This window comes from Trichomycterus rosablanca, chromosome 15, assembly GCF_030014385.1.
Source record: "Trichomycterus rosablanca isolate fTriRos1 chromosome 15, fTriRos1.hap1, whole genome shotgun sequence".
In the NCBI taxonomy this organism is placed as follows: Eukaryota; Metazoa; Chordata; class Actinopteri; order Siluriformes; family Trichomycteridae; genus Trichomycterus; species Trichomycterus rosablanca.
Genome location: NC_086002.1, coordinates 13,473,592 through 13,495,863, shown reverse-complemented (window position 1 = coordinate 13,495,863; position 22,272 = coordinate 13,473,592). Strand labels below are relative to the sequence as shown.

Here is a 22,272-nt window from a genome sequence, read left to right as displayed (position 1 = left end):
ATGAGTCAGACATGGCATGCTTTTCTGTTTACGTTAGCTTTACTTGTCCAGCATGCAGTGCAAGCAGCGCGAACTGTCTGTTTATACCTGCTATTGGAAATTATAAACATGAATAGCCTGCCAAGAAACATTTAGTGTTCAGCGTTTTTCTACACACAGTCATTATGGAGAATTTAATAATCAATCTCAAACTAAAGTGGTTCTGACAGCTTGAAACAGCCGGAGAGTGAAATGCTTAACATGAGCGAGTATCGTGTTTTATCTGTTTACTGTATAAATAAAGCACATAGATATACACTGACCAGGCATAACACTATGACCACTGACAGGTGAAGTGAATAACACTGATTATCTCTTCATCACGGCACCTGTTAGTGGGTGGGATATATTAGGCAGCAAGTGAACATTTTATCCTCAAAGTTGATGTTAGAATCAGGAAAAATGGACAAGCGTGAGGATTTGAGTGAGTTTGACAAGGGCCAAATTGTGATGGCTAGACGACTGGGTCAGAGCATCTCCAAAACTGCAGCTCATTGCCGCAGACCAGTCAGGGTGCCCATGCTGACCCCTGTCCACCACCGAAAGTGGCAACAATGGGCATGTGAACATCGGAACTGGACCACGGATCAATGGAAGACGGTGCGTGTGCATCACTTACCTGGGGAACACATGGCACGAGGATGCACTATGGGGAGTAGACAAGCTTGTGGAGGCAGTGTGATGCTTTGGGCAATGTTCTGCTGGGAAACCTTGGGTCCTGCCATCCATGTGGATGTTACTTTGACACGTCTTACCTACCTAAGCATTGTTGCAGACCATGTTCACCCTTTCATGGAAACGGTATTCCCTGATGGCTGTGGCCTCTTTCAGCAGGATAATGCGCCCTGCCACAAAGCAAAAATGCTTCAGGAATGGTTTGAGGAGCACAACAACCAGTTTGAGGTGTTGACTTGGCCTCCAAATTCCCCAGATCTCAATCCAATCGAGCATCTGTGGGATGTGCTGGACAAACAAGTCCCATCCATGGAGGCCACACCTCACAACCTACAGGAGTTAAAGGATCTGCTGCTAACATCTTGGTGCCAGATACCACAGCACACCTTCAGGGGTCTAGTGGAGTCCATGCCTCGACGGGTCACGGATGTTTTGGCAGCAAATGGGGGACCAACACAATATTAGGAAGGTGGTCATTAAGGGAGCTCAGGTGGTGCAGCGGTAAAACATGCGAGCACACCAGAGCTGACATCTCAAACTCGTCATTTCGAATCTCAGCTTCGCTATCGGCAGGCTCAGTGCCTATACAAATAATGATTGGCTCATTCACAGGGGGGTGCTGGAGGGGACCTCATAACTGATGCAATTATGACCTCGGTGCTGCCTGCATCAGAGAAGAGGGATAATGTGATCAGGGTGTTTCTCTCTTTACACAAAGCTGTGTTAGTCACAGCTCTCCTCAGTCAGGAGTGGAAGTCAGCATTAGTAGAGAGGAAGCGTAATGCAATCAGGTAATTTGATACGACTAGATTGGGAAGAAAATTGAGGGGAAAATGGTGGATAGAGCTTTGGGCTATCGGTCAGAAGACTGAGGGTTTAAATCCCGACTCTGCCATGCAGCTACTGTTAACCTTCTCAGCTCTATGGGCGCCACATAATGGCTGAAACGCATGAATTTAGTAATTACGTGAGATCTTTAAAAAGTTTCCACACTTTTATATTGTGGTTGGAAATGGTGAGGGTGGGAGGAGTAGTAATTGGTCGTGTCTGAGAGACCGGATTTGGCGCCATCTGATTTCCACCTTTTTGGATGCTCAAAGAAGCTTTAAGGGGAAGAAGATTTTCATGTGGTGGTGATGATGTGAAAGCAGTGCTTGAATCAGTGGCTACACGCTCAACCAAAAATATTTTGTGCTGATGGCTTAAAAAGTTGGTATGATGGTGAGAAAAATGCATCAGGTGACTATGTAGGAAAGTGATGTCATTTGTTTATGAAATTCTTAATAAACAGAGTTAAAAGAGTGCGGAAACTTTCTGAAGAACCCTCATAAAAGGGGGTGACTAGTAATTTTTCCCTAAGTCTGTTCACTCATCATGTTTAAACTTAAATAGGAGTATGGGAATAAATAGGAGCCATGCTTTCATACACCTGGCGTAGAAACACCAGTAAGGCGTGAACACGGTGATGATGCTAAAGCAATTAGCAGCTCTTTGTAAGGTCGGAAGGCTGGTTTCTCAGGGTGAAGAATGACAAGTTAGGAGAACTGTTAGCTGTAAAGTTGTTAGCATGGTTTGCACTTTGTTGTTGTTGAGTTTCATTTCCTGCCTTCAGGTGAAATTTCAAGTGCTGCAACTCATTATGAAGGAAGAACGTTTTCTCATCACATTCTCATTAACACCCCGATCTGATCGTATGGTTGCAGGTTCTGGAGTTTCTGTGCAGCCCTGATGATGATTCCAGACATACAGAGAGGCAGCAGGTACAGTGACTTCTATTTATTCTGCATTATTATGCAATTATTAGTCTTTACACTAACTGTTTTGGATTGTTCAGGGTCATGGTTGGTCCAGTTTAATCCATGTTGGGTGCATTTTATTGCAGGTCGCTCAACAACCCATGTTCTCACTCACACCTAGAGGAAGTTTAGTTTTGACAGGTTAACCCTTGGCATACACCTGTCCAGGGTGTATGGTTGCATAGCACCCAATGCTTTGTCTAAGTATCTGACCCCCAACATCAGGCGCGGTGGCATTCCCAGGTGAGGCGGTACGGGTCCTTTCTGTGTGTAGTTTGCATGCCCCCCCCATGTCTGTGTGGGTTTCCTCTGGGTGCTCCGGTTTCCTCCCACAGTCCAAAGACATGCAAGTGAGGTGAATTGGAGACACTAAATTGTCCATGACTGTGTTTGACATTACACTTGTGAACTGATGAATCTTGTGTAATGAGTTGTTCTATCATTAATGTAGCCAAAGAGTGTAAAACATGACTTTAAAATCTAATAAATAATAAATTACTGACCATTTTGGACTGGTCAGGGTCATGGTTGGTCCAGTTCAACCTCGAAATATTGTGGGCTGTGCAAGAATACACCCCGGAATACATTGTTTCATTTTAGTGCAGGTCGCTTTAATACCCATGTTCTTACTCACACCTAGGGGCAGTTTAGCATTGACAGATCAACCCTTAACGCTTAGGTGGTGCAGTGTTCTTTTATGCTAGCCCTCCACCACTGAGGTTCAGGTTTGAATCTCAGTGGTGCTATCAGCCAGCCAGGCATCTAAACAGACTTCATTGGCTGTGCCTGAATGATAGAGGGGGATGGCCCAAGCCCTGCGATGGATGGGTGCTTTGTCCACAAATAAGAGTGCCCAGTGTTTCTTGGTGAAACCGAAGCTGCTACGACCCTGACCAGGATATAAGGGTTAATAAATATGAAATAAATGAATGTACCTAGAGAAAACAAACATGAAGAGAACATGCCAAATTGAACCCAGTTGGACATGGATCCATGTTTTAAGGTGTCTCCGAGGTCACCATAAACCAATTTTTATGTTATATATGAATCCTGACAGCAGTTCATTTGAAATCGGCTTTGAATTTCCTGTTATTTTAATGAACACAGTGCAGTAAATATTTCCCCTCTTGTTTGTTACAGGTGCTGTTGGAGCTACTGCAGGTGGGAGGCATGGTCCAGTTCGACGAGAGTCAACTCCTTGTCCTGGCAGAAAAAGCTGAGTTGTAAGTGTTTCACTTTAGATGAAGTGTCCTTCCCCATACTGGCCAAGAAGAGCTGCAGACTAGCACCTGTCGTTTCCTTCAGCCGACAGTGGAATCCTTCAGAGAGCAGTACAGCGTATGGAGAGATGCGCTATGCTCTTTGTGAATCCTCCACCACACAGTGGATTGTCTTTCTCAGATTTGACCAAGTGTTTTTGTTGAGCGTCCAGCCAGGCAGTTAAAACCTCTGAATGTGATGCCATCCAACCCCCCTCATCCCACACACATTTTTTCCAATTTAGTCCTTTTCAGTTCCCGATTTCACTGGATTTGCCATACCCACTATGGACGACAAGGCCAGCATCAGCCCCCAGTAACTTATTCAGTTGCTGGCATGTATGCAGGTGAATCTCACAACCCCTTGGCCAGACTCGTATGTAGCATTTAGTCCTTCTTTTCCCCTAGACATGACCAACTGTGTCTGTTGGATGTCTGTCCAGGTCAGTAGTACCACTGGGATTCAAACTGAAAAGCTCGAGCTAGTGTATTAGCCCACTGTGCCACCTGAGCTGTAATACATTTGATTTATAATTGATGGGAGTCTCAAAGGTAGTATTTAATGTCTGAGTACTCTCATTCAGCCAGACATCTACACAGGCATAATTGGCGTGATGGTTGGAGCCCTGCAATGGATTGGCACTATGTACAGGGTATCCTGCTTTGCGTGCAGTGGTTTCCAGTGAAGCTGAACCCGTCTCAGCCCTGTCAAGGATAAAGCTGGATGGAATTTAAAAATGAAATGTACTTATGTTGACTATTACAGCTTGTTTAGTGAAAAGTCATTTAGAGATGACAAAATAATTCGTGCATATGAAGCTATTTAAATTAAACATTATTCAACTAAAATGTCTTTTTTTGAACATTTAAGGTATGTTTGCGCTAAGGCGGTATGTTTTCTAAAGGCTCTGTGTGTAACGATATGGGCTAGGACAGGACAAGAGGGGGCGGACACACGTGCAGAGATGTTTTAAACAAAGATTTAACGATAACAAATCAACACAAAGGTACACAAGACAGGTTAGAACAAGACAAGACACAAACAAACGAACTATGCTAAATGCCAATGCTAAATTATAATGCTAAACTAATACTAAACATGAACAATACTAAACACACATGAACTAGGCTAACAAAAATTTTATGCTAATACACGAACAAAGCTAAGCTAACACTATTCTAAACACATACTTTATGAACAAAGCTAAACATGAACTATACTTACTAGGGATGTAACGATGCACCACAAGACAGTTAAAAATCGATTCACATGTGTACCGATTCAAATCGGTTTACATGTATAATGAATCGATACTGTAAGGGGTCCAGCCATGCGCTCGACGGCGAGCAGGGGGCGCCATCGCGGCAGGCGTGCGCGGTCCGCGGGAACTCCAAATCCCAGCCAACCTAGTGCTAATCAGCGTTCATAGGGAACAGCTGCGAGTAATCGCTAATGACGGAGTACCCCGCCCCTCCCTGCCTGCTTTTAAGCAGACAGGCGAGCCTGGTTCACCGGCGCACCTTCATTCTGCTCTCGCGTTGCATAGCGATCGGTACTTTGTTAGGGAGAGTCGGTAACGTCAAGCCGCATAGCGGGGCGACGGTAGGGCACTGCCCGAGGTAATATTTACAGTCAGGGAAAGAGACATTTGTTTCCAGAGGCGATCTGCCTCATTTTGGAAGAGCAAGAGAAAAAGTAAAAGAGCAATCTGTCTTCCGGGTTTGGTCTCCGCGAGTTGCGCTACGTCAGCGGTGACGCGCAATCCGGCGGTGTTCCAACAACAGTTGATAGGGAAAGTCGGCACCGTCAAGCCGCATAGCGGGGCGACGGTAGGGCGCTGCCCGAGGTAACTTCCCCGCTAGGGAAAGAGCAAATTATAAAACAAAGAAAGAGCTTTATGAATAATCAATAATGAAAATAAAAATGTACAAAAAGAAATAAAGAATATTAATAAATAAACGAAATAAAAATATAATAAAAGAAGAAAGTAATAATTAGTTAAGTTGGAGAAATATTATTCAGAGTGGATAATCTTAGCTCTCATTCATTACAGTAAACCCTGATTTTGAGCCGTCAGTACTGACGCCCTTAGTTTTGACCTTTCTCCTTTTGTTTTGAGCACCTTCATCTCAAACACGTTCTTTGAGATTCCTGCCAGTCCCCCTAGCGGTAGTTCTAGGCACTGCAGGGACTCTTCCTAAACAGCTTTGGGTGTTCCGAGCGCTTGGGTCCAATCCTCACTACCCCCATCGTAACAGATAGTCACTTTAAACAGCATAGGGCACTGGCACTATTCATTTCGCCTGGTTGACGTCACTACAGGGTTGCCAGGTTCGGAATTTTCCAGCCAAATGTATTTCTTTATTGTGTTATTTATTTATTTATTTATTTATTTAATGTGGGATTTAGTTTAGGTTTTTTTACACAAAAAGCAATGTTGTTTTGCATAGTTTGTACCTACCTCAAAAATAAAAGGACATTCATTATTTAGATAAATAAAATATAAGCACAAATATAGTATTTTATTTTATCTTTTAAAGAGAAATGATAAAAAGGAAACTTTGTCATAATTTGTCTTCAATTTCATTATGTTTAAAAAATCGGGAAAAAATCGTATTGTGAACCCAGTATCATGAATCGCATCATGGGTAGAGTGTATCTTTACATCCCTAATACTGACCGACAGGAACAAGACAACAAGGCATAAACAGAAACAAATCAACAGGAACAAACAGGAGCTAAACAAGAACTAACAAACAAACCCAACAGACAAATATCACTCGCTAGGGTAAAGTAATGGCAAACAAACCGACTGGACCGAGTCAAATCAAAATAATCTCCAAAGACTGTTTGGAAACTGCCTCCTTAAATGTCTCTGGGTGATTATTAGGGGACCAATCAAAAAAAGGGGCATTGGCTGAAGACTGAGAATGCTCCCAGAGAGAGGGGTGTGGCACATAGGCACTCTCCAGGAGCACAGAGGGGCTGAATTCGTGACACTGTGTAATTGCTCTGTTTTTAAAACATTCTTTGTTCAAATCAGTATTTTGTGTGTATGGACCTTATGTGGCTCATCGCCCCACTAGAAAGGCGGCACGGTGGCTCGGTGGGTAGCGCTGTCGCCTCACAGCAAGAACGTCCTGGGTTCGATTTCTTTTCTTTGCATGTTCTTCCTGTGTCAGCGCGGGTTTCCTCCGACAGTACAAACACATGCAAGTGAGGTGAACTGGAGATACAAAATGACTGTCCATGTCCATGACTGTGTTTGACATTAAATACCTAAATTAATGGGCCCAGGAGGCACAGCATGATAAAACGGTCGGCTGGGTGCCCTCTAGCAGCGGGCACAATTGGCTAATGCCTGAAGCAGACACAATTGGCTTCTAGTCTGCTGGGTGGGAAAGACCAGACTAATAAAGGGGTGGGGTTATCAACGCTGTGTAAGGATTTTGGTTGCCCAGGGTGCATGTACACAAATTGGAGGAGCGCATAGATTGGGGCGTGGCTCTTGGTGCACGAAGCTGACCTATGTATGGGTGAATAAATAAGAAGGGATTGGTGGACTGCACACACACATCGGAGGGAATGTGTGTCAGGCGACTATACACCCTGCTTGGACACCGTTGGGTACCCAGCAGCACATCAAATAAAATAAATATCGCCCAGTCCATCGTACAATCTGTTTCACTTATCCTTCTGATCCTTCCGTCGTCTCCCCAAGGGCTTGAGACTAATTATTGTGCCTTCAATTACCTTTGCTTCTTATTGAACCTGCTCCATGTAATTAGGGGCCAATTAAGAAGGCTGGTTGAATTGATTTTCCCTGAGTTGATAAGGACGTTCGGGGGAGCAAAACTTTGCCTCGCTGGCCATCTCCTCATCCATCTACTCTGTCTGTCTCTCTCTGTCCAGCTATCAGATCTGTGAGTTTCTGTACGAGCAGAAGCACCTGTATGATCAAATCATTTCCTGTTATCTGAAAGACCCTCTAAGAAAGGTACAGTTTCATCCCTCAGTTATTCTGCTCATGACTCCTTATCATTTCCTCCGCCTCTAACACCCAATTTTTTCACCAGGAGGAGGTTTATAACTACATCCATAACATCCTGTCCATGCCTGGCTACAGCCCAGAGGAGAAGCAGACCGCGTGGAACAAATCCCTGGAGCACGTTAAGGTGAGTCACTTTACTGAGTCAAATGAATCACTAGTGCAAATGATTCCGCATTTGAATCATGAGTCATGAATGTTTTTTTTTTTTCTAATGCATTTTCTCCCCTTTTTCCTTTTCTTCATGCTTTCTCTCCGCCTATGCCGATCCCTGCTCTGACCGAGGAGATCGAAGCTAACCCACGCCCCCTCCGACACGTGGGCAGCAAGCCGCATGCATCTCATCACCCACACATTGACGAGTGTTGTGCCACCTAGCGTTGTGTACGGAGAGACACACCCTAAGAGCACTCTTTCCTCATCTCTGTGCAGGTGCCTCTAATCAGCCAGCAGAGGTCGTAATTGCACCACTCTGACAGAGAGAGACCCTCATCCGGCTTAGTCCCGCCCATCTGAACAACAGGCCAGTCGTTGTTCATGTGACCCCTCAGCCGGCAAGGCAGAGCTGAGATTCGATACGATGTATTCGAGATCCCAGCTCTGGTTGCAGCGTGTGTGTTTTCCGCTGCGCCACCTGAGCGGCCGTGTCATGTAATGTTTCTGTGTTTAGTTTTGCACTGAAGCGATGAGACAAATGTGCAGTTTTGGAATTATTCAGACCCATGGTTAAAAAAAATATAAAAATAAATAAAATGGGTGTGTTCAAAAACTTAGTGAGCTGCCTTGCTGTCTTATTGTCTACATAGGCAGCTGCCTCAGTAGAGAGAATTCTAATAAGTCATTGACTTGTAAGGCAGGTTATTCGAACGCGCTACTTTGACAGCAACAACATCGGGTTTTGCTTACTAAGCTAACACAGTTAGCATCATGCCCTTCAAACCAATGGGATGAGGTGGCACAACGTGCTAGCATGTCAACTATCATCTCCCCCGTGTACCGAAAACGGTTAAACCGAACTCGCAAATTAATACAGTTAATTAAATTAACACCTCAGACAATCGCGATCTCTAGCAGCGGAGGACAAATTGACTATACTAAATTGAGAGAAGAAAGGAAGAAAATGCATACATAAAATAGTATCAAGTTCATCCTTTACGACTAAGAACGAACTTTCACTGACCTACTGTTCTTTTTTGGCAGGAGCTGGTTAGCATTAACCCAGCTAAGGCAGCTGAGCTGGTGTGTGGTCACTTTATTAGTGAGGTGGAACCCATCATCACTGTACTTGAGGTAAGTGTTTGTTTTCCCCGCACTGTGCAGTGTAGCTCATAGATAAAGCTCCAGGGTACAAACCTGGCTCTTCCAGGAACCAACAAGCCTGATGAGATTTCTTCATAAGAGAAGATAAGATTCCTTTATTGATCCCCATGGGGGAAATTCGAGTGTTACAGCAGCTGCAGTACAGTGTATGTACAGTAAATAGAGAAAATGAAATAGAGTAGAATAAAAAAAAAAAAAGGAAATTATAAAAAAAAAAAAATTGCTATGACATAATTACTATTATACAACAATATGGTAATTACTACAATATAATAAAACACTATATATATTCTATATGTAAATGTATACATATGTGTGAATAATGAAAACAGTCCAGTGCTGGGAAAATGGGTAGGGGGGGATTTTGAGTTATTGTGAGGGACAGCCTGTGTATTCTGCTGTTGTTATGCAGTCTGATGGCAGTTGGCACAAAAGAGCGTCTGAAGCGCTCTGTCTATGACTGAAAGAACTGCCCAGCCGCCATAGTTCCTCATTGAGAGGGTGAGAAGGGTTATCCAGGATGGCCCTAATTTTGTCCTTTGTTCTCCTCTCACATACTACCTCCAGATAGTCCAACTGTTGGGACAGTGGTAGCCTAGTGGGTAGAGCTTTGGGCTATCAACCGGAAGATTGTCGGTTCAAATCCAGGCTCTGCTATGCAGCCACTGTTGGGTCCTTAACCCTGTCTGCTCCAGGGGCGCCGTACGATGGCTGACCCTGCGCTCTGACCCCAGCTTCCAAACAAGCTGGGATATACGAAGAAAGAATTTTATTGTACTGTACATCTGTATATGTATATATGACAAATAAACTATATCTTCATATCTGTAGACCCACAACAGAACTGACTTTCCTGACCAGTTTGTTTAGTTTGTTGGCATCTCCAGCCTTGATGCCACCACCCCAGCACACCCCAGCAAAAAAGAGGGCGCTGGCCACCACAGACCGATAAAAAGCTTTTAGCAGTCTATTGCACACATTGAAAGACCTCAGTCTACTCACGAGGAGCTGTTTCAGACTGTTTCCTTTCTCTGTGACTACAACAGTTTCCATTCTTCTGTGAATGTTTTCCAATGGATTTTGGAGTGTTCCTGATGGAATCTGTGCCAATTCTATCTAAAGGGCATTTTTCGCATCTAGCATTGATCCACCATCATAGCAAATCCTGGCTTGCAAATCCAATCCCAAAGGTGTTAAACTTGATTGAGGTTGAGCCTCTGTACATGCCACTGGGTTTTGCCACACCCAGCTTATCAAAACCATGTGTTATAGAACTGTGAAATTCCCCAAACTGTTGCACCAAAGTTAAAAGCATGTAATATCATTGATTTTATTATGGCTGCATACAAATAGTTGAATACATTTTATTAATAATTAGCTGGTCTTTTATTTATTAATTTCATGCAAAATCTTGTCTGATGTTAGGTATCGGGCCCTACTAAATTCACAAGAAAATGTGCTTAATTTCAGGGACATTGTTTTTTTTTTTAAATCACAAGAGTTCACAGATTTGTAAGGAAAAGCACCACATTTCACTGAAGTCGTTAAATTACATTATACAACAGTTAGTTCCGCCCTTACAATCTGATTGGTTGAGAAGCGTTCTAACTCTTTTCACACCACAGCTGTATTACTCCGCTGACGCGTTGCCAGTAACGACAAGCGTCATGCACACAAACGCGCACGCAGGCGGCACAGACGCACAGATGTAGTGAACATGGATGCGTTATCTGATATACAATCTAGCGCACTGTGTAGAAAACATAAATCAATTGTCTAATATATTGTCTAGTGCACTATGTAGTGAACATGAATGCGTTATCTGATATACAATCTAGCGCACTGTGTAGGGAACATAAATCAATTGTCTAATATATTGTCTAGTGCAGGGGTTTTCAACCTTTTTGGACATGCGCCCCCCTTCGTGTGCCAACCGCGAACTTGCCCCCCCCCCAACTTGCGCCATGCCCCCTCCCCTTCGTCAACCACCGCACAGGAATTATTGAAAAAGCTTCTGACAAGCTAAAATAACGTAATTAATGTTGTGCACATCATACATATGATGCAATTTTGATGATTGAAAATATAACTTTAAAAAGATAATACAGGATAATACATTAACCCCATCTGAGCCGATTCTATCATCACATTATATAAGTTTGTGGTTCACTTTGGTAAATCATAAGCGGTTCTTGCTTTTTGATGTAGATGAGAGCAGAAAACGTTACTTCACAGAGTCAAGCAGAGACAAAAGTTCATCAATTACTAAGTTGGTTAGTTCAGGATCATCTGCTCTGACTGACAGAATGAACAATTAGCTCCACAGACAGAACGACTCTGAGTCGGCTCCCGCTCTGTGGTAATACTCAGTATAATTAAGCCTGAGCTTTTTAAAATAAGCGAGTCACACAAAAGTATTGTAGTAGTATTTGGTGTTTATTTACAACCGCAACATTCATTATAACAGTAAAAACGGAGAGATGACTGAGAAAAGAAACTTACGCTGCGCTTAAAATGAATTGACTCCTGAGTCACTTATAATCGATACTGTGAACAGAGCGTCTCTCTTAAAGACACAAACGTCCTATAACAGCGGTCGTTGCTTTTGTCACCGGTTATCTTCGCTGATAGCTCTATTTTGAAGGGTTTTTTTTCAGATGGAACTGAATAACATTAAACGTGCGTGTGAGCGTGGTCAGTTAGAGTAATGAAATATGTCTCCCGTGGGTGAAAAATGAATTGCTTTAGAAGTAAAAAAGTTTTAGAAGTAAAAAAATCTCGTAATGCCATGCCCCCCGGTCAGGCACTCGCGCCCCCCCAGACAAGTACTCGCGCCCCACAGGTTGAAAACCCCTGGTCTAGTGCACTATGTAGTGAACATGAATGCGTTATCTGATATACAATCTAGTGCACTATGTAGGGAACATAAATCTGTGATCTGATACACAATCTAGTGCACTATGTAGGGAACATAAATCTGTGATCTGATACACAATCTAGTGCACTATGTAGGGAACATAAATCTGTGATCTGATACACAATCTAGTGCACTATGTAGGGTACATTAATGTATTTGTGACGTGAACAGTTAGCTTAATAGCCCAGTTAGCAGCTCCTAAAAGTTGTGTTATCACCCATATCCTTTGGTGTGTGCGAGAGGTTTTTTATTTCTTTTTTTCCCTTCGGAGGTTCTTGCCTTCTTCTTACCTCCCTGAAATGAGTTTTTGCAACTTGGGATGTCTGCTTTGTAGTGTTAAACGATATGCCTTTTTTAGCCTACTGTGTTAAGGCAGGGTAGGGCATTTTTACCATTGCATAGCAGCAACTCATTCGTTGTGGAACTACTTTTTGGTGGAAGGTATTGTCAATATTAAAGCATATTCAATATGAAATTCAGGGCTTCGTTGATTTATTTTCTTTCTTTCTTTTGTAAAAACTGTTGTATAAAAGCAATAGAACACTTGAGGTTGTGATGTTATTCGCGATAACACACTCCCTCTCGTGTTCTATTGCTTAACTCATACATTGAATGATAGAATAAATAGAAGCTACAATACACAGCACAGCCTACCTTAACGGTTTAATGTAAACCTAGAAAATACTTGTCTGTGTTTTGACCCCCCACCCCCTGCGTTGGGAGTTGGCTGGGAGTTTATCCGAGTCGTGTATTTAGCTGCTTTACACCTCGACATCTTGGACATTTTGACTAACTGATTGCTAACTGAATTGCTGTAGGACTGCTAGGACCACCTCATAGTGCAAATTAACCAGTAAACGTGAGGCACTTGAATGCTACGTGAATTAAAAATGTTAAATTGCTAAACACAAACCTTACATTTTAAATTTCACAGCAAATAGCATATTACACAGGAAAAGGCTCATTTCATTGTGGTGACGTGATTCTCACGGCCGTGAATTAGGTAGGGCCTTAGATATGAAACATTCTTGGTAACATTGGTGTTGTGACTGGATATAAAAGGAGCAACAACACTGCTGCACCTGCTACACATCTGGGGAATTTGGAGGTCAAGTCAACACCTCAAACTGGTTGTTGTGCTCCTCAAACCATTCCTGAACCATTTTTGCTTTGTGGCAGGGTGCATTATCCTGCTGAAAGAGGTTTCCATGAAAGGTATGTGTCAAAGTAACATCCATATGGATGGCAGGACCCAGGGTTTCTTAGCAGAACACTACCCAAAGCATCACACTGCCTCAGCCTGCTTGCCTTCTTCCCATAGTGCATCCTGGTGCATTCACGTGATGTAAAAGAAAACGTGATTCATCAGACCAGGCCACCGTCTTCCATTGCTCCGTGGTCCAGTTCCGATGTTCACGTGCCCATTGTTGGCGCTTTCGGCGATGGATGGGGTCAGCATGGGCACCCTGACTGGTCTGCGGCTATGCAGCCCCATACGCAACAAACTGTGATGCACTGTGTATTCTGACACCTTTCTATCAGAACCAGCATGAACTTCTTTAGCAGTTTGAGCTACAGTAGATCATCTGTTGGATCGGACACACGGGCCAGCCTTTGCGCCCCACATGCATCAAGGAGCCTTGGCCGCCCATGACCCTGTCGCTGGTTCACCACTGTTCCTTCCTTGGACCACTTTTGATAGATACTGTCCACTGCAGACCGGGAACACCCCACAAGAGCTGCAGTTTTGGAGATGCTCCGACCCAGTCGTCTAGCCATTACAATTTGGCCCTTGTCAAGCTCACTCAAATCCTCACGCTTGCCCATTTTTCCTGCTTCTAACACACACACCTATTTATATATGTATTCAGTGGAAAAATCACTGAACTAAATGATACTGTATAATGTCTGTAAATGATATTTCATATGTATATATGTGTGTGTATTTATATATCACCATTGTACATTTTAAGGTGAGAGAGAGAGAGAATGGATAAGGTCATATCTGCAGTGCTGTGCTTAATTAGGTTTGCCTTATCATCTAGCTGCTGGAGGCAAAGTGTTAATTGAAAAGTCTGATAGCAGAGCTGTCTCTCTGTGTGTGTGTGTGTGTGTGTGTGTGTGTGTGTGTGTGTGTGTGTGTGTGTGTGTGTGTGTGTGTGTGTGTGTGTGTGTGTGTTGGGGAGTCTGGCATTGTCAGTAAGAGATAACATAGGAAATCAAACTGTGTGTGTGTATTCACAAATACACAGGGTATAAGAATAAACCACATTATTAACTCGGTTGCTGGTCTGTGGAAGAAAATAATCCCAACGCCTACATAGACACACATGTAATGATAATATATGTTATTCATGGCATGGGATTTTTTGTTTTTTGAGGCATCTTGGAATAATAAAAAAAAATCATTCTTTATTAATCTATTCTTTCATTCATTCATTCATTCATCCATCCTTCCATCCTTCCATCCATCTATCCATCTATCTATCTATCCATCCATCCATCCATCCATCCATCCATCCATGATGTCATTCATTTGTCTATCTATTCATCATCCGTAACTTCAATTATTTATTCATCAATCCATCTATCCATCCATGATTTCATTTATTCATCTAACCATCCATGATTTCATTTATTCATCTATCCATCCATTCTTTCAACTTTAGTTCCCACACACTAGCGTTAAATTTGAAATCAGCAGTATTATATAGGGGTTGAATAATTGTGAGATGGCAGTATTAACAAAATACATTGTGTGAAAATCCCCTAAGCTTTAGTCTTTAGTAAGATGGACCAGCGCTGTTATAAATAGGCTGCACCTGTTAGGGGTCGCCACAGCGGATCATTTATCTGCATATCGGTTTTTGAACAGGTTGGCCTTTGTTTTATGACCTTCCTATTTATCCGGGCTTGGGGTCGGCATTAAGGGTGCACTGATACAGTATGTGTCCCCCAATTCCTATGGCTAGGTTCATGTAATACCATGTACCTTCTGTATTTGTGAGCCCATTTGTGAGGGATTTAAAACCCCTGGAACTTAGGCGTGGCTTCTACCTTTTAACCACATGGGCTCACTCACTGTAAAAAAAAAAAAACTCACAACCAAAATTGAGCAGACTACATAATACCTGCTGAATTCCAAAATCTTTAATGCTTTCCTCCTCTGAATCTGTCAGAGGAAGCGTCTTTGTGTCACCAGAGAGCTGCCATTTAAATGTCTTCTTTAGGACTGCCATGTCTGACATTTATTGTAACATTTTGGCTTCCTACTGGATGTGTGTATCAACGTGGTCCCAAGCCTCCGCTTCAGGCTATGTTTTACATTTATTTTAGATGTGCCTTCTATAATAAGTGAAAAGTAATGGGGGTGGGAAGTGGGGGAAATTCTGATTCCAGCCACACTGCTCCCTTAAACTTAGTTAATGAAGTTTAAACTCACCCCAGTGAGGGCCAGTAATCGGCCTGGCCATTATTAGCCTATTAGTCTATTTTTAGCCTATTCCTAAATTGCTTTTATGTCATCTGACCATAAGAACAGTAGCATCCAATGAACTCTAGGTGCTTAGGTTTGTGATTAAGTGAAAGAAAGACTGGCATGAAAGTGATATGCAGTGACAATGACATGGTGGTGGTGTGTTAGTGTGTGTTGTGCTGGTATGAGTGGATCAGACACAGCAGTGCTGCTGGAGTTTTTAAATACCGTGTCCACTCACTGTCCACTCTATTTAGACACTCCTACTTAGTTGGTCCACCTTGTAGATGTAAAGTCAGAGACGATCGCTCATCTATTGCTGCTGTTTGAGTTGGTCATTTTCTAGACCTTCATCAGTGGTCACAGGACACTGCCCACGGGGCGCTGTTGGCTGGATATATTTTTGGTTGGTGGACTATTCTCAGTCCAGCAGTGACAGTGAGCGCTGCTGTGTCTGATCCACTCATACCAGCACAACACACACTAACACACCACCACCATGTCAGTGTCACTGCAGTGCTGAGAATGATCCACCACCCAAATAATACCTGCTCTGTGGTGGTCCTGGGAGAGTCCTGACCATTGTAGAACAGCATGAAAGGGAGCTAACAAAGCATGCAGAGAAACAGGACTACAGTCAGTAATTGTAGAACTACAAAGTGCTTCTAATATGGTAAGTGGAGCTGATAAATGGACAGTGAGTGTAGAAACAAGGAGGTGGTTTTAATGTTGTGGCTGATCAGTGTAGTATTTGTAGATCCTTTGACCTTTACCACGTTAATAAAAGTCTAATGAAATTTAGCCTGTGTGGCACCTCATATTACTAGATGACTAGTTAGATGGACTGACCTTTGGATGACCTTTTTTTGTATTCGTCCACTACTCGTGCTGGCACCTTTATCATTTAACAGTAGATGTAGCTGTCACGGCAAAGAGATTATACCCAATCCGGGCCTTCCTTACTCCCTAGACAGAGCCAATTATTATAAGTGTGGCAATAAATTCAAACCTTGATATCGCTGAGATCCGATGGACTCTGGGTTTGAATATTAGTGGTGCTATCGGCTGGTCAGGTAGCTGCATGGACGTGATTGGCTAATGGCTAAAGCACTCTAGCTATTTTCAGTGCACTCTTTGTGCTGGTCTCAAGTTTGGATAAAAGTAGGAGAATAGCGTCTGTAAAAGGGCATCAGGCGTAAAAAAGTCTGGTATGCAACTAATACTTAATTCACAGCCAGGAAAATCACGCCATGAACCGCCATAGCAACCCTACGGCAATTCAGTTAGCAATCGGTTAGTCAAAATGCGAGCTGTAACAGATTAATCAAGGTGTATGATTTTTTTTGTATGATTGGAAGTTCTGTGTTTGATTGTGCTGTGCTGTGTTTTATGTGATTGCAGGATGATTATCTGATCTTCCAGTTCCTGAACAACTTGCTGGATCCGAGGTAAAAAAAAAAGATAAACCAGAAAAACTGGTTAAACAGGGGATTGTAGCATCTGGTGGTGGCTCCATAATGGTACAGGGTCTGTTTAGCTGGCATTCCATTTGACCTCCGGTACGTCTGTAATACATATACTTGTGTACAGTACAATAAAATTATTTCTTCGCATATCCCAGCTGGGGTCAGAGTGCAGAGTCAGCCATTGTACGGTGCCCCTGGAGCTGAGGGAAGGGCCTTGCTCAAGGACCCAACAGTAGCTGCTTGGCAGAACTAGGATTTGAACTCTCAACCTTTCAATTGATGGCTACCACTAGGTTACCACTGTCCCTAATGACCTACATGACCCCGGCAACACAAACAATGCATCTTACTCTTACAGTCTGGCCCTACTGTGGTTTATAGGATGTAACATAAAGCCTCCACAAGGGGGCGTTCACGTACCAGTTTATTTAATTATTATTATTTTTCCTTGCGGCCCATTTTTGGCTTTTAAAAAAACTCTGGGCTACATGATTGTTTGGCAAAAGGGGGTCACACACTACACAATCTTTTGGTGCTTTACCCCGAGGTGGTTCTGACAGAAACCTGTTCACCCTCTTGAGGTTAAAGACTGCACGTCGAGACTGCAGTGCCAACAATGCTGCTCCTACTAGATGGGATGGAAACCTGGCATGTTTGCACAAAAAATGCCCAATACTTTGGAACAGACTGGACTGAACAATGAAGAATTATTTATTTATTTACTTTTTTTTTTTTTTGCTAGTTATAACTTTCAGTTCAATTTAATTTTGTGTTTGTATGATTTGTGTAAATCCTATTTATTTAAAGTATTTAAAGTCTGGTTCCTCTCAAGGTTTCTTCCTGTGTTTTAAGGGAGTTTTTCCTTGCCGCTGTCGCCCTCGGCTTGCTCAACAGGGTTTTTTGGTCTGTTGGTCCTGGATTCTGAATAGTTGGTTTGTCCATTGTAAAAAGCCTTATATAAATAAATTTTACTTGACTTGACAATCTATCACCGGGAGGAATCTCAGATGAGTCTGTGTGGTCACGAAAACACACTCAAGAAGTGACAAGGGTTTTAATGATACCATGTGTGAGACAGGTTTTTAGCTTCTAAAAATGCACGTCAGCAAGAAGCGAGCGATTAAAGTTGTTTTGTGCGCTGATATGCAGCGTAAAAGCAAGATGGACAAAAAATCATCTGGGTGAGGGAGTAAATTGGGCTACACGACCAGCAGGGATTGTCTGTTCTTTTTGGTATTATGGTTTGGCGTTGAAGGTCACAAATACTGTAAAGCTTGTGTGTGTGCTGATGTATTCTGACAGAAACTATATTATGCCCCGTCACACACATTTATGAGCTCCTCTGTATCTTGTGTTCTCATTGGCTGTAGTTCGACTCTGCACTCACTGCCAGTCACAACCTGATCGCAACCATTTTCACACTACAGGATTTTGAGTCGCAGACAGGTCCAGATACTCACGTGCTAAATATTTTTCTTGATTCTGCTAGCGGTTGGCGAGGCGCTCGGATTGAGTCATTAAACAGTTCACGCATTGCGATCGAGAGCTGATTTTTTAATTATTTTTTTAATGCATTTTTTTCTTATTTTCCTCCTGATTTAGCGCACTTAATTTTGTCTTTGTCTTCCGCTGCTGAGAGATACCAGATTGCATCCGAGGAGAGCACGTCACTGTACACTGTACACTGTACGCCTCTTCCGACACGTGTACTGCCCTCCTTCTCGCCCCTGCGTTCTGCACAGGCGTCTCTTCCGCCAATCAGGGTCCTTACACAGCGTATGAAAACCCACCCACCCACACAAAGTACGGCCCCCATCCTGCAGATACGGTGGCCAATTAGTATCTGCTGCAGGCACTGCCAATTATGCCCGCTAGATGGTGCCCAGCCGACCGGAGGCAACACCGAGTTTCAAACCGAGGAGTTCAGAAACTCGGTGCTATTGTGCAAGCGGAATATCCCGCTGTGCCATCTGGGCGCCTCGAGAGCTGATTTTTGAGCCCCGAGCAAACGCTGATTTGCCTCAGAGCTGGCACATCTGTCGACGACCTGTCACGGGGGTGAAAATCAGGGCAAAAATTGTGTAGTGTGAACTAGGCACAAGTCTCCAAATCTCAACATGTTATCAAACACATCTGGGATGCCGTGAAACAGAAATCCTATGACTCGTAATACAGCAGAATTTTGGACCATTCGGCTTACAGTGTGGTGTTTATTGGCTTTAGAATATTTCCACAAGCTCCTGGAGTCCAATATGTATTAGATAGGTGTATCAGTGTTCTGGTCCTTCAGTGTATAGCCTCCTCCTGTTCTTCTTTTCTTCTTCTTCTTTTAGTTAAAGGAAATCATGTTTACTGCATAAACATCTCAAATAGTTGGTGTGTGTGTGTGCATGCTTTAACAATAATTGTTAAATTAATGTCTCACTTCTGACCCTGACCTTAACTAGACTTGCCTGAAGACAAGCACATACTAATCTTCATCAGTCTGACTCACACACTCCGGGTGGCATTGCTTCCTGTAAGCCTCCGGATCAGTTTCTTTATTCCTGCTGTGATTGACCTTTGCTGGCTCACAAAGCACCCGCTGCCCTACAGATACAAAGCTCATCCAATACAACAAGTACAAACATCTGTACATGATGCGTTTCTTATAGAGTGAGGCGGTGCTGGTTACCCTGCCGCTGCACTACCTTGAGCATCACGCACCATTCAGATTTGCAGCTTAGGTTGGATATGGACCTGATGATGCAAATCGTCTGCATATAAGGTTGGGGTATTCAACACCAGCTCAGACTGCAGAAGTCACTTAGATGAGTGATGAAACGTATCTCTACAACAAATTCGTGTCGAGATGAACTGATTCAACTTTGTGGATTTGTGTACCTGGATTATTGAGCATGCATCAAGAGATTTACTAATTTACATCCTGCAGTTGAACATCTGTATGCACTTTTATTATTTTTTTGTCATGCAAAATGTCCCAAATCATCCTATTGTGCACGCTCATAATGATTGTGATTTCTTTGCTCTCCATCTTAGAGAGCATTTAGAAAGGACTGATTGCAGTTTGATTTGAGAGCAAAGGCCTAGATTATGAACAAAGTGCTCTGCTTGAAGAAATTCTCTTTGCAGAGTGTCGGTGAGAATGAAAAACAGCCTGACAAAGAAAGTCAAGCTTCTTTTACACTTTTTCTTGAGAGCAACTTTGCTTCGTCAACTTTAAACTCATTTTATTATACCCAAAATTAATCATCTGCCTTCCCGTGTATACAACTATCCTATCAGCCAGTCATGTGACAGAAGTGCAGTGCATGAGATTATATTAAAAAGAGCTTCAGTTCAAAGTTCTACTGTCCTGTCATGAATGTAACCAAACTGTGTGAAACATGACGTTAAAATCCTAATAAGTAAATAAACAGTTCAAAGTTCAGCTGTGCTGTTGACCTGGCCAAGAATCAAACAGATGCAATTGACTGGGGAAGGGTGAGTCAAATGGGTTCCTTATTGCTTTGTAATTGCTCAATTGAAACTCAACCTCAATTGGTTCTGGAAGTGGCGTCGAGTTTAAACGACATTGAGTTTCAAGGTCTTTTTTCCCCCATGAGTATGTATGGGAAACCTGTTAATGTGTTCCATTGTCTAGTTTTTTAGGCTTATGTAAAATAATGGGGTTGTTTTTGACATTTATACACTGAAAATAACACACATATAATATGAAAACACTGAAATACAATTGAAAACAGTTACTTTACTTCTTTATTGTTTCCTTATGCTTCTTAATTGTGGAGATGCTTGATCTTGGAATACTGTATTCCTTAGCGAGCTCAGTAAGTGTGCATTCACATGAGCACTTTTGAGCTAGTTGTACTGTTGAAGTGTGACAGTGCACAAAGCTTAACGTGACTTATTGTACTAAACAATGAGCGAGGAACTTCATTAGTGGAGAGAACTTATGAGCAGTAATAATTAGGATTAAGGTTTAGTTCCCCTGTTTTGTTCTTTTTATACATGAAGTAACCAGTGGGCCAGTGAAGGGCCAGTGATAGCTCAGTGGTTAAGGTACTGGACTAGTAAACAGAAGGTTGCCGGTTCAAGCCCCACCACCAACCAAAGTTGCCACTGTTGGGTCCCTGAGCAAGGCCCTTAACCCTCAATTGCTCATCGTGTTCCGCTCACTGTGTAAGTCGCTTTGGATAAAAGTGTCTGCTAAATGCTGAAAATGTAAATGTAAGTAACAATAAGCAGTTTAGACTCTCAGAAAAGCTGATTCTCACAATTTCTCAGCACCCCGAGCTATAACACGAGTTTAAAAGTGAAACAGTGAGATACATGTTGACGCTTTCAGAGTGAATGTGACTGTTATTTCAAACAAATGCAGATTTGTGTCATATTTGCACTCTGTTGACATTTTACCACACCATTGTAGCCAAACGCTGAGCAAAGTGGCGGTTGCACACGTTAAGTTTAAGGGTACTAATTTCTCAACAAAGAGCATCATGATTCGACTGTGTGTATGTCAGAGTGGGTGCATAATAGTCATCGGCTGTTTCAGTCAGAGTGGGTGTCTGTATTGGCAGAGGAAGTTACAGTTGGTAAACTGGACACACCTAGAATGGTAGGAAAAGAAGAAAATGTGACATGGAAAAGAAGAAAATGTGACATGGAATAAAAATAAAGAGCTTTAATTAAAGTTCACATAAAACATCAGAGTGGATCTTGGTGATGTTGACTTATGGATGATACAAATCTGATCTACTGAAATTTTAAGCCACAACAATCTCTAACAAGAAGTTCACGCTAAATGGTGATGGGGATCCAGCTGTTCTGCAAGTGAAATAGCTTTTTAATGGGGTCAGAAGCTGCTGTGAACAGCGAGCATATTGAAGCTTAAGAAGGTAACAAAAGGTACAATACCTCTTTAGGTTCTAATATCTGCTAGCCAAGAACAGAAATCTGAGCCTACATTGGGCACAGTTTCCAATTTTTGTTCTGTGACAGATAGTGGGTCAGAATTTGGAATAATTTGCAAGAATCAATTGACCCAACCTGCATTGCTGCAACAGTTTAGGCTGTTAGTGGCGTCATACATGCTACAGTTTTGTAGCCCACCTTAATGGTTTAATTTAAACCAAGAACATTCAGAGATGACGCAAGGCTTCATGTTCTGTCTCAAAGATGAAAAATCTTGTCCGTGTTTTGATACCCCCTCTCTGCGTCCACAGAATTGGTTGGAAGTTTTCTAAACTCTGTGTTTTTTTTTTTAGCTGCTTTAGACT

The 22,272-nt window shown here is 42.6% G+C and overlaps 1 protein-coding gene across 2 annotated transcripts in view; it reads left to right on the top strand.

Moving 5' to 3' along the window:
• Positions 1-22,272, top strand: part of vps8 (VPS8 subunit of CORVET complex) — a 186,825-nt gene that overhangs the window by 85,635 nt on the left and 78,918 nt on the right. For both annotated transcript variants that reach the window (XM_063010938.1, XM_063010937.1), the window contains exons 29-34: positions 2,418-2,474; positions 3,651-3,733; positions 7,683-7,767; positions 7,847-7,945; positions 9,019-9,108; positions 16,932-16,978. In XM_063010938.1, coding sequence (XP_062867008.1) covers positions 2,418-2,474; positions 3,651-3,733; positions 7,683-7,767; positions 7,847-7,945; positions 9,019-9,108; positions 16,932-16,978 — 461 coding nt within the window. The remainder of the gene's footprint in view (positions 1-2,417; positions 2,475-3,650; positions 3,734-7,682; positions 7,768-7,846; positions 7,946-9,018; positions 9,109-16,931; positions 16,979-22,272) is intronic.